Raw genomic sequence first — 13,428 nt, 5'->3', positions numbered from 1 at the left:
CAAATAAAATAAATAAATAGAGTAATAAATCCGTACAAACATGTATAAATATATACAGGTGCTGTGGCGAGGGGGGGATGGGGAGGGAGAGGAGGGAGAGAGGAAGGAGGGGACTCTCATTCATTCAATCGTATTTACTGAGCGCTTACTGTGTGCAGAGCACTGTACTAAGCGCTTGGGAAGTACAAGTTGGCAACATATCGAGACAGTCCCTACCCAACAGTGGGCTCAAGGTCTAGAAGGGGGAGACAGAGAACAAAACATATTAACAAAATAAAATGAATAGAATAAATATGTACAAATAAAATAAATTAATAAATAGAGTAATAAATCCATACAAGCCTATATAAATATACACAGGTGCTGCGGGGAGGGGAAGGAGGTAAGGTGGAGGGGATGGGGATGGGGAGGAGGGGGAGAGGAAGGAGGGGGCTCAGTCTGGGAAGGCCTAAGGCATGTGCCCACATAACATCAGGGAGGGGGCTGCTCAACAGCGGGGGCACGCATGGCTTAGTGGATACACCACAGGCCTGAGAGTCAGAAGGACCTGAATTCTTATCCCAGCTTCGCCACTTGTGTCTGCTGTGTGACCTTGGGCAAGTCACTTCACTTCTCCGGGCCTCAGTTCCCTCATCTGCAAAATGGGGATTAAGACTGTGAGCCCCATGTGGGACAGGGACTGTGTCCAACTTGATTAGCTTATATCTACCCCAGAGCTTAGTACAGTGCCTGGCACATAGTAAGCGCTTAATAAATACCAAAATTATTATTATTATGGGCAACATTTCCAGTAGTGCCCCCACCCTCCCCAAAATGCAATTTCCCGTTTGGAAGGACCTCGTCCCTGGGCTACCAGTGGCACTGCACTGAGTGAGAGCCGGAGACACTACAGACTAGAGAAGCAGCATGGCTCAGTGGAAAGAGAACGCGCTTTGGAATCAGAGGTCAAGGGTTCCCGGCTCTGCCAATTGTCAGCTGTGTGACTTTGGGCAAGTCACTTCACTTCTCTGGGCCTCAGTTACCTCATCTGGAAAGTGGGGATGAAGACTGTGAGCCCCATGTGGAACAAACTGATCACCTTGTAACCTTCCTAGTGCTTAGAACAGTGCTTCTCACATAGTAAGCTCTTAATAAATGACATTATTATTATTATTATTATTATTATTATTATTATTATTACAGACAGAGGGACACGGGGACCAGCCAAGGCAATCCCATCACTGCAGTTGGGTGCCACCCACTCTGGGGCACAGGGTGTGCAATGTTGAACTGGGAGAGGGCTCTCCAGGGATATGCACCCCAGGAAATTCCCTAGTCTTAAGAATCCCCTCAACAGGACATCCCTTGCCTTACCTCCTTCCCCTCCCCACAGCACCTGTATATACATATATATGTTTGTACGTATTTATTACTCTATTTATTTACTTATTTCGTTTGTACATATTTATTCTATTTATTTTATTTTGTTAATATGTTTTATTTTGTTGTCTGTCTCCCCCTTCTAGACTATGAGCCCGCTGTTGGGTAGGGACCGTCTCTATATGTTGCCAGCTTGTACTTCCCAAGCGGTTAGTACAGTGCTCTGCACACAGTAAGTGCTCAATAAATACGATTGAATGAATGAATGAGTCCCCTCCTTCCTTTCCCCCTCCTCCCCCTCCCCATCCCCCCCTCCTTACCTCCTTCCCCTCCCCACAGCACCTGTATATACGTATATATGTTTGTATGGATTTATTACTCTATTGGTTTATTTTATTTGTACATATTTATTCTATTTATTTTATTTTGTTAATATGTTTTGTTTTGTTGTCTGTCTCCCCCTTCTAGACTGTGATCCCGCTCCGCTGTTGGGTAGGGACTGTCTCTATATGTTGCCAACTTGTACTTCCCAAGCGCTTAGTGTACAGTGCTCTGCGCACAGTAAGCACTCAATAAATACGATTGAATAGAAGCAGCATGGCGTAGTGGATAGAGCACGGTACTGGGAACCAGAACGTCATAGGTTCTAATCCCGGCTTGGCCACTTGCCTGCTGTGTGACCTTGAGCGAGTCACTTCACTTCTCTGGGCCTCAGTTACCTCGTGTGTAGAATGAGGATTGAGACTGTGAGCCTCACATGGGACAGGGACTGTGTCCAACCGATTGGTTGAATGAATGAATGAATGAATGAATGGTTGCCTTCCCAGTTGCCTGCTGTGGGACCCTGGGCAAGTCACTTAACCTTGGGCAAGTCACTTACCTGATTACCTTGTAATCTCCCCAGCGCTTAGAACAGTGCTTTGCGCATAGTAAGCGCTTAATAAATGCCATTATTATTATTATTAATACTAAAATTATTATTATTATTATTAGCAGTGCTTGGCACATAGTAAGTGCTAGTAAGCACTGAACAAATACCATAATTATTATTATTATTCCCCAACAACCCCCGCCCCTTGGCCCCCCAGGAAAGTCCGCGGTGCCTTAGCAGTAAAAGTAAATCAAATACAAAAGTCATCCTGCTATATTTGAGATGATGAATGAATCTGACTGGGCAAACCTGTACAGCTAATCCCAATGAGGGCTGCCCACTAACTTTGATAGAGGCTTGGAGATCCTCCAAGACATAGACCCTTCTCCTTTGGGAAGCAGTGTGGCTCAGTGTGGCTCTGCCAATTGTCCTCTCCCCCTCCTCCCCCTCTCCATCCCCCCCGGCCTTACCTTCTTCCCTTCCCCACAGCACCTGTATATATGTTTGTACGGATTTATTACTCTATGTATTTATTTTACTTGTACATATTTATTCTATTTCTTTTATTCTGTTAATATGTTTTGTTCTGTTGTCTGTCTTCCCCTTCTAGACTGCGAGCCCGCTGTTGGGAAGGGACTGTCACTATATGTTGCCAACTTGTACTTCCCAAGCGCTTAGTCCAGTGCTCTGCACACAGTAAGCCCTCAATAAATACGATTGAATGAATGAATTCCTTGCCCATCTGTTCCCATGTGGCCTGTCCTTCCCCTGGCCTAGAATGCCCTCCCTCTACACAGTGGCCAAACTAGCTCTCTTCCTCCCTTTAAAGCCCTACTGAGAGCTCACCTCCTCCAGGAGGCCTTCCCAAACTCAGCCCCCTTTTTCCTCTTCTCCTCCTCCCCTCCCCATCACCCCACTCCCTCCCTCTGCCCTACCCCCTTCCCCTCCCCGCAGCACTTGTACGCATTTATTACTCTATTTATTTGATTAATGATGTGCATATAGCTATAATTCTGTTTATTCTGATGGTATTGACACCTGTCTACTTGTTTTGTTGTCCATCTCCCCCTTCTAGCCTGTGAGCCCGTTGTTGGGTCGGGCTCCTCTCTATATGTTGCCGATTTGGACTTCCCAAGCGCTTAGTTCAGTGCTCTGCACATCGTAAGCGCTCAATGAATAGGATTGAATGAATGAATGGAGGCTTCAGGCTGAGCAGGCCTTTCTGGCCCTCCATAACGCAGAGAAGCAGCGAGGCTTAATGGAAAGAGCCCGGGCTTGGGAGTCAGAGGTCGTGGGTTCTAATCCCGGCTCCACCACTAATCAGCTGTGTGACTTTGGGCAAGTCACTTCACTTCTCTGGGCCTCAGTTCTCTCATCTGTAAATCAGGGATGGAGATTGTGAGCTCCACGTGGGACAATCTCATTTTATTCTATTTATTTTATTTTGTTAATATGCTGTGTTTTGTTGTCTGTCTCCCCCTTCTAGACTGTGAGCCTGCTGTTGGGTAGGGACCGTCTCTATATGTTGCCAACTTGGACTTCCCAAGCGCTTAGTACAGTGCACTTCACACAGTAAGCGCTCAATAAATACAATTGAATGAATGAATGAATTACCTTGTATCTCCTCCAACACTTAGAATGGTGCTTGGCACATAGTAAGTGCTTAACAAATACCATCATTATTATTATTACTTCACTTCTCTGGGCCTCAGTTCCCTCACCTGTGAAATGGGGATGAAGACTGTGAGCCCCATGTGGGACAACCTGATGACCTTGTACCTCCCCCAGAGTTTAGAACGGTGCTTGGCATATAGTAGAAACAGTGTGGCTCAGTGGAAAGAGCCCGGGCTTTGGAGTCAGAGGGCATGGGTTCAAATCCCGGCTCTGCCAATTGTCAGCTGTGTGACTTTGGGCAGGTCACTTCACTTCTCTGTGCCTCAGTTCCCTCAATTGTAAAACGGGGATGAAGACCGTGAGCCCCCCGTGGGACAACCTGATCACCTTGTAACCTCCCCGGTGCTTAGGGCAGGCAGGCTGGCAGCAAGGCCCAGCACCCTTAGTCTAACACAGTGCTCTGCATCCAATAAATATTACCAGTCCACTGTTAGCCCACTGTTGGGTAGGCACTGTCTCTATATGTTGCCAACTTGTACTTCCCAAGCGCTTAGTACAGTGCTCTGCACACAGTAAGCGCTCAATAAATAAGATTGATTGATTAGAACAGTGTTTTGCACAATAGTAGGGGCATAAAAAATGCCATTATTATTAGTAGTAGTAGGAAAGAGCCCGGGCTTTGGAGTCAGAGGTCATGGGTTCAAATCCCGGCTCTGCCACTTGTCAGCTGTGTGACTTTGGGCAAGTCACTTCACTTCTCTGTGCCTCAGTTCCCTCATCTGTAAAATGGGGATGAAGACTGTGAGCCCCACGTCGGACAACCTCATTACCTTGTATCCCCCCAGCGCTTAGAACAGTGCTTTGCACATAGTAAGTGCTTAATAAATGCCATTATAGTAAGCGCTTAACAAATACCAGTAGTAGTAGTAGTAGTAGTAGTAGTAGTAGTAGTAGTAGTAGTAGTAGTAGTAGTAGTAGTATGGTTAACCCCTCAGCCCAGCCTTACCTCGGAAAGGGATGGTGCCCAGCTTGTGTAGATTGTCTTCCAGCTTGCCATAGTCCACCTCGGCGGTGGGCTTGAACGGAGTGGTTATGGGGGGATAGATGCCGGCGATGTCCATCTTTTTCGCGCTTTGGGCCGCCCGGCCCACCAGTCCCCGGGTGGCCCAGTGGCCCAGGCCCTGAACCCCCAGTCTCATGGGGGACCAGGCTTTGGGGGCCAACATGTTGTGGGCTCAGCCCCTAGCTGGGCTGCCCTCTGGCCCTGGCCTGGCAGGGGCCTCCCTGCCTGTTAATGATCAATGGGCCCGGTTAAAGGTTGGCTGTCCCCACCCCCGGGGGACCAGGGGCGGAGGGGACGGGCACCCCGCTCAAAGGGGGCACAGTGTCCCGGCCCTGGGCCTGGGCCTGGGCCTGGCCCGGAGTGGGATGGGGGGCTTCGGGTGGAGCCCCTGGACCGTCTCCCAGAGGGGCTCCATGGACAGAGCCCGGGCTTGGGAGCCAGGGGTCGTGGGTCCGAATCCCGCGGTCATGGGGCCTCGGCGGGGAAGGGGACGGGGCCTCATCAGGGGATGAGGATGGGGATGAATCAATCAATCAATCAATCAATCAATCGTATTTATTGAGCGCTTACTGTGTGCAGAGCACTGGACTAAGCGCTTGGGAAGTACAAGTCGGCACCATATAGAGACGGTCCCTACCCAACAGTGGGCCCACAGTCTAGAAGGGGGAGACAGAGAACGAAACCAAACATATTAACAAAATAATATAAATAGAATAGATATGTACAAGTAAAATAAATAAATAGAGTAATAAATGTGTACAAACATATATACATATATATAGGATGAAGACTGGGAGCCCCACGGGGGACAACCTGATCACTTTGTAACCCCACCAGCGCTTAGAACAGTGCTCGGCACCGAGTAAGCACTTAACAAATAATAATAATGTTGGTATTTGTTAATAATAATGATGGTATTTATTAAGCGCTTACTATGTGCAAAGCACTGTTCTAAGTGCTGGTGAGGTTACAAAGTGATCAGGTTGTTCCACGGGGGCTCACAGCGCATTTTACAGACGAGGTAACTAAGGCACAGAGAAGTGAAGTGACTTGCCCAGAGTCACACAGCTGACAGTTGGCAGAGCCGGGGTTTGAACCCATTCATTCATTCATTCATTCATTCATTCAATCGTATTTATTGAGCGCTTACTGTGTGCAGAGCACTGTACTAAGCACTTGGGAAGTACAAGTTGGCAACATATAGAGATGGTCCCTACCCAACGGTGGGCTCGCAGTCTAGAAGGGGGAGACAGTGACCTCTGACTCCAAAGCCCATGCTCTTTCCATTGAGCCACGAAGCGCTTACTCTGTGCCGAGCACTGTTCTAAGCACTGGGGGAGATACAAGGTGATCAGGTTGTCCCACGGGGGGCTCACTGTTAAGGGGTTAAGACTGTGAGTCCCACGTGGGACAACTTGATTACCTTGTATCTACCCCAGCGCTTAGAACAGTGCTCCTTCATTCATTCATTCATTCATTCATTCAGTTGTATTTATTGAGCGCTTACTGTGTGCAGAGCACTGTACTAAGCGCTTGGGAAGCACAAGTTGGCAACATAGAGAGATGGTCATTCATTCATTCATTCCATCATATTTATTGAGCGCTTACTGTGTGCAGAGCACTGTACTAAGCGCTTGGGAAGTACAAGTCGGCAACAGATAGAGACGGTCCCTACCCGACAGCGGGCTCGCAGTCCAGAAGGGGAAGACAGACAACAAAACAAAACATGTAGACAGGTGTCAAAATCGTCAGAACAAATAGAATTGGCACACAGTAAGCGCTTAACAAATAAGAATAATAACAATGGTATTTGTTAAGCGCTTACTATGTGCCAAGCACTGTTCTAAGCACTGGGATAGATACAAGGTTATCCAGTTGTCCCACGTGGGGCTCACAGTCTTCATCCCCATTTGACAGATGAGGTAACCGAGGCCCAGAGAAGTGAAGTGACTTGCCCAAAGTCACACAGCTGACAAGTGGGGGAGCAGGGATTAGAACCCACAACCTCTGACTCCCAAGCCTGGGCTCTTTCCACCGCTTCCTCTGATCCTCCTCCTCCCTTCCCTTTCCCTCCCCAAAGTCACAGAGCTGACAAGTGGTGAAGTCAGGATTGGAACCCGTGACCTCTGACTCCCAAGCACGGGCTCTTTCCACTAAGCCAGGCTGCTTCCTCTGCTCCTCCTCCTCTCCTCCCTTCCCCTCCCCACAGCACTTATGTATATCTGTACATATTTATTATTCTATTCATTTTATTAATGATATGTCTATCTCCATAATTCTATTTATCTATTTTGATGGAATTGAGGCCTGTCTACTTGTTTTGTGTTGTCCCTTCTAGACTGTGAGCCCGTTGTTGGGTCGGGACCATCTCTGTCTGTTGCCGAATTGTACTTTCCGAGGGCTAAGTACAGTGCTCTGCACACAGTAAGTGCTCAATACATACGATTGAATGAAATAATTCATAATTCATAATTATTATTATTATTATTGATCTTAGAGGAACAAAAGGTGCAGGCTGGGTTAGAAGCAGCATGGCTCAGTGGAAAGAGCCCTGGCTTTGGATTCAGAGGTCATGGGTTCTAATCCCGGCCCCCCCACATGTCTGCTGTGTGACCTTGGGCAAGTCACTTAGCTTCTCTGAGCCTCAGTTACCTCACCTGTCAAATGGGGATGAAGACTGTGAGCCCCACGTGGGACAGCCTGATCACCTTGTAACCTCCACAGCGCTTAGAACAGTGCTTTGCAAGTAGTAAGCGCTTAATAAATGCCATTATTATTATTATTACAGTAGGAAATCACTGAGTTAAGGTTGGAGAGGGAGAGCTGATGGAGTGCTTCAAAGCCAATAGTAGAGAAGCAGCTTGGCTCAGTGGAAAGAGCCCGGGCTTTGGAGTCAGAGGTCATGGGTTCGAATCCCAGCTCCTCCACGTGCCTGCTGTGTGACCTTGGGCAAGTCACTTCACTTCTCTGCGCCTCAGTTACCTCATCTGGAAAATGGGGATTAAGACTGTGAGCCCCACGTGGGACAACCTGATCACTTTGCATCCCCCCCCAGTGCTTAGAACAGTGCTTTGCACATAGTAAGCGCTTAACAAATGCCATTAAAAAGAAAAGTGTCTGAAGTGGAAGTGGATGGGCAACCACTGGAGATTCTTGAGGAGGGGGGAAACATGGACTGAATGAGCAGCAGAGTGGATTAAGGACCAGAGTGGGGAAAGTCAGGTGGCAGGGAGCTCAGCCAGGAGGCTGATGCATCAATCAATCAATCAATCAATCAATCTATCATATTTATTGAGTGCTTACTGTGTGCAGAGCACTGTACTAAGCGCTTATCATCTCTGTTAGACTATACTCTCCCAAGCATCTAGTACAATGCTCTTCACACAGAAAGTGCTCAATAAATTCCATTGACTGGCACATAGTAAGTGCTACTGAGAGCTCACCTCCTCCAGGAGGCCCTCCCAGACTGAGCCCCCTTTTTCCTCTCCTTCTCCCCATCGCCCCCTCTGCCCTACCTCCTTCCCCTCTCCACAACACGTACAGATTTATTATCATCATCATCATCATCATCGTATTTATTGAGCGCTTACTACGTGCAGAGCACTGTACTAAGCACTTGGGAAGTACAAATTGGCAACATGTAGAGACAGTCCCTACCCAACAGTGGGCTCACAGTCTAAAAGGGGAAGACAGAGAACAAAACCAAACATACTAACAAAATAAAATAAATAGAATAGATATGCACAAGTAAAATAAATAAATAAATAGAGTAATAAATATGTACAAACATATATACATATATACAGGTGCATATTACTCTATTTATTTTACTTGTACATATTTACTATTCTATTTATTTTGTTAATGATGTGCACATAGCTATAATTCTATTTGTTCTGACGATTTTGACACCTGTCTACGTATTTTGTTTTGTCGTCCGTCTCCGCCTTCTAGACTGCGAGCCAGTTGTTGGGTAGGGACCGTCTCTATATGTTGCCGACTTGTACTTCCCAAGCGCTTAGTACGGTGCTCTGCACACAGTAAGCACTCAATAAATACGATTGAATGAACGAACGCTTAACAAAAATCACAATTATTAAGAAAAATGAAATGGTATTGAAATCACGTTGTTTTCCTTTCCACAAGGTGGAAGTACTTGCCTTCCATTCATTCATTCATTTATTCATTCAGTCGTATTTATTAAGCGCGTACTGTGTGCAGAGCACTTTACTAAGCGCTTGGGAAAAAAATAATACAACAAAAAAGTGACAGTAACTGCCCACAACGAGCTCACAATCTAGAGGAAGGGAGACAGACATCAATACAAATAAAATTACAGTTGGGTAGGGATTCATTCATTCATTCATTCATTCAATCGTATTTATTGAGCGCTTACTGTGTGCAGAGCACTGTACTAAGCACTTGGGAAGTACAAGTCGGAAACATATAGAGACGGTCCCTACCCAACAACGGGCTCACAGTCTAGAAACCAGACAGAGGGATTGTCTCTACCCGTTGCCGACTTGTTACTTTCCAAGCGCTTAGTGCGGTGCTCTGCACACAGTAAGAGCTAAATAAATACGATTGAATGAATGAATGAATATAAACATAAATGCTGTGCTTCTGGGAGGGTGGGAATAAGAGCAAAGGGAACAAGTCAGGGAGATGGGAAAGGGAGTGACTGTGAGCCCGCTGTTGGGTAGGGACTGTCTCTCTATGTTGCCAACTTGCACTTCCCAAGCGCTTAGTACAGTGCTCTGCACACAGTAAGCGCTCAATAAATACAATTGAATGAATGAATGAATGAGTGGGAGATGAGGAAAAGTGGGGCTTGGTCTGGGAAGGCGTCTTGGAGGAGATGGGCCTTCAGTAAGGCTTTGAATTCGGGGAAGAGTCACTGTCTTGGATTTGAGGAGGGAGGGCATTCCAGGCCAGAAGGAAGACATTCATTCATTCAATCGTATTTATTGAGCACTTACTGTGTGCAGAGCACTGTACTAAGCACTTGGGAAGTACAAGTTGGCAACATAGAGAGACGGTCCCTACCCAGCAGTGGGCTCACAGTCTAGAAGAGGGAGAGGACATGGGCCAGGAGTCAGTGGTGAGACAGGAGAGAAGGAGGCCCATTGAGGAGATTAGCGGCAGAGGAGCAGAGGGTGCGGGCTGGGCTGGAGAAGGAGAGAAGGGAGGGGAGGTAGGAGGGAGCCAGGGGATGGACAGCCTGGAAGCCCAGGGTGAGGAGTTTTTGTTTGATACAGAGGTAAATAGACAACCACTGGAGATTTTTGAGGAGGGGGGGGTGACGTGTCCTGAACGTTTTTGTGGAAAGCTGATTCCGTGCCCTCACAGCGTGAGGGGTGGGTCAAAATTCAATAGTATGTATTGAGTGCCTACTGGGTGCAAAGCACTATTCTAGGTGCTATCCAGGATGCATTGGCGAGGGATAATGATAATACTTGGTATTTATTAATAATAATGATAATGACATTTATTAAAAGCTTACTATGTGCAAAACACTGTTCTAAGCACTGGGGAGGTTACAAGGTGATCAGGTTGTCCCACGGGGGGCTCACAGACCTCATCCCCATTTTACAGATGAGGGAACTGAGGCCCAGAGAAGTGCAGTGACTTGCCCAAAGTCACACAGCTGACAAGGGCGGAGCTGGAATTTGAACCCATGACCTCTAACACCAAAGCCCGGGCTCTTTCCACGGAGCCATGCTGCTGCTTCCGCTTTCATTCATTCGATCGTATTTATTGAGCACTTACTGTGTACAGAGCACTGTACTAAGCGCTTGGGAAGTACAAGTTGGCAACATATAGAGACGGTCCCTACCCAACAGTGGGCTCACACTCTAGAAGAGCGGGCTCACAGTCTACTTCTTCTTTATTAAGCACTTACTCTGTGCCAAGCACTGTACCTTATACTAAGCACTGGGAGAGATACAAGATAGTCAAGTTGAACACAGTCCCTGTCCCACTTGGGGCTCACCATTGAAGTAGGAGGGATCCAGGGATTGAATGTCCCATTTTGCAGATGAGGAAATCGAGGCCCAGAGAAGTGAAGTGACTTGTCCAAGGTCACACAGCAGGCAAGTGGCAGAGCCTGAATTAGAACTCGGGATTTCTGTCTCACAAGCCGGTGTTCTTTCCTCTAAGCCACACTGATTGTTGTTTCACTTTGGAGAAGAATTTGTTTATAAGATGCCAGTTTCAAAAATGGGTCTCACAATAAGGGCAAATTTGAGTCCTTTTGACTGCACACAGTCAAAGAAATTCATTTAGGAGGAGCCTCTTTTAGCTTTGCTGGAGGCTGGGGGTGCAGGGAGAAGGTAATAATAGTGGTTGTTAAATAATAATAATAATAATAATAATAATGACACATTAAGTGCTTACTATGTGCAAAGCACTGTTCTAAGCACTGGGGAGGTTACAAGGAGATCAGATTGTCCAAGGGGGGCTCACAGTGTTAATCCCCTTTTTCCAGATGAGAGAATTGAGGCACAGAGAAGTTAAGTGACTTGTCCAAAGTCACACAGTTAAGTGGCAGAGCCGGGATTCAAACCCATGACCCCTGACTCCAAAGCCCGGGCTCTTTCCACTGAGCCATGCTGCTTCTCTCCCAAGTGCTTAGCCCAGTGTTCTGCACACAGTAAGTGCAATGCTTACTATGTGCCAGTTACTGTACTAAGTGCTGCAGTTGAGACGAGATAACCAGGTTGGACACCATCCCTGTCCCACGGGGGGCTCACAGTCCCAATCCCATTTTGCATATGAGGTAATTGAGGCCCAGAGAAGCTAAGTGACTTGCCCAAGGTCACACAGCAGCCGGGATTAGAACCCAGATCCTTCTGACTCATCATCATCATCATCATCAATCATATTTATTGAGCGCTTACTATGTGCAGAGCACTGTACTAAGCGCTTGGGAAGTACAAATTGGCAACATATAGAGACAGTCCCTACCCAACAGTGGGCTCACAGTCTAAAAGGGGGAGACAGAGAACAAAACCAAACATACTAACAAAATAAAATAAATAGAATAGATATGTACAAGTAAAATAACTAAATAAATAGAGCAATAAATAGAGACTCGCGGGCCCATACTCATCATCAATCGGATTTATTGAGCGCTTACTATGTGCAGAGCACTGTACTAAGCGCTTGGGAAGTACAAATTGGCAACATCTAGAGACAGTCCCTACCCAACAGTGGGCTCACAGTCTAAAAGGGGGAGATGGAGAACAAAACCAAACATACTAACAAAATAAAATAAATAGAATAGATATGTACAAGTAAAATAAATAAATAAATAGAGCAATAAATAGAGACTCATGGGCCCATACTCCATCTACTCGACTTCTAACAGAGTTCAGCCTCCTTCGGAGGGGCCTTCTCCCTCCTGGTCCCACACAGCTAGCCCTGCCATCACCCTTCCCCAAAAAAGAGAGAAGTGAGATCATCTCTGGGGTGGGGAAGAGACGGAGAGCAGTATCCGTCCCGTGATTCACCCGCTCATTTCGGAAATGCCAGGCTGCCTCCCATCTCAGCAGCCATCTGTCATCGCTGCCCTCAACAATGTCAGAAGGCTCCAGAGTTCCTCTTCCCCAACCCTCCCCAACGCAAGCCTTCCTTTCTTTTCTTTATAGTATTCGTTACTCACTTACTACGTGCCAGGCACGGTACTATGCGCTGAGGTAGAGAAGCTATTTGGGTCCCTGTCCCCATTTTGCAGCTGAGGTAACTGAGGCACAGAGAAGTGAAGTCCATTCAATCGTATTTATCGAGCGCTTACTGTGTGCCGAGCGCTGGACTAAGCGCTTGGGAAGTGCAAGTCGGAAACACGGAGAGACGGTCCCTACCCAACAACGGGATCACAGTCTAGATGGAATAATAATGATAGCATTTGTTAAGTGCTTACTATTCATTCATTCATTCAATCGTATTTATTGAGTGCTTACTATAATAATAATAATGGCATTTATTAAGCGCTTACTATGTGCAAAGCACTGTTCTAAGCGCTGGGGAGGTTACTGTTTGCAGAGCACTGTATTAAGCACTTGGGAAGCACAAGTTGGCAACATATAGTTGGCACATATACTATGTGCCAAGCACTGTTCTAAGCACTAGAAGGGAATACAAGGTAATCACGTTGTCCCACATGGGGCTCACAGTCTTAATCCCCATTTTACAGATGAGGGAACTGAGGCACAGAGAAGTGACTTGCCCAGAGTCACACAGCAGACAAGTGGCAGAGCCGGGATTAGAACTCGTGACCTCTGAGTCCTAAACCCGGGCTCTTTCCACTGAGCCACGTGACTTGCCCAAGGTCACATAGCAGACAAGTGGAAGAGCTGGGATTAGAACCCGTGACCTTCTGATTCCCAGGCCCGTGCTACCTAAGGGGTTACTATGTGCCTGTCACTGCGGTAAGTAGTGGGGATGATGTAAGAAAATCAGGTTCGTTTCATTCATCCATTCATTCAATCATATTTATTGAGCGCTTACTGTGTGCAGAGCA

General features: G+C 46.8%; 1 protein-coding gene across 3 annotated transcripts in view; it reads right to left on the bottom strand.

The window, feature by feature from the left end:
- The window catches only part of HOGA1 (4-hydroxy-2-oxoglutarate aldolase 1), a 38,254-nt gene extending 33,159 nt beyond the window's left edge, over nucleotides 1-5,095 (bottom strand). For all 3 annotated transcript variants that reach the window (XM_038744245.1, XM_038744247.1, XM_038744246.1), the window contains exon 1: nucleotides 4,851-5,095. In XM_038744245.1, the coding sequence (XP_038600173.1) occupies nucleotides 4,851-5,070 (220 nt within the window). In that variant the 5' untranslated portion in view covers nucleotides 5,071-5,095. The remainder of the gene's footprint in view (nucleotides 1-4,850) is intronic.
- Between the last annotated feature and the right edge of the window lie 8,333 nt (nucleotides 5,096-13,428).

This window comes from Tachyglossus aculeatus, chromosome 3 (genome assembly GCF_015852505.1).
Source record: "Tachyglossus aculeatus isolate mTacAcu1 chromosome 3, mTacAcu1.pri, whole genome shotgun sequence".
Taxonomy (NCBI): Eukaryota; Metazoa; Chordata; class Mammalia; order Monotremata; family Tachyglossidae; genus Tachyglossus; species Tachyglossus aculeatus.
Note: the sequence above shows the minus strand (reverse complement) of the source record. Positions and strands in the feature narration are given on the sequence as shown.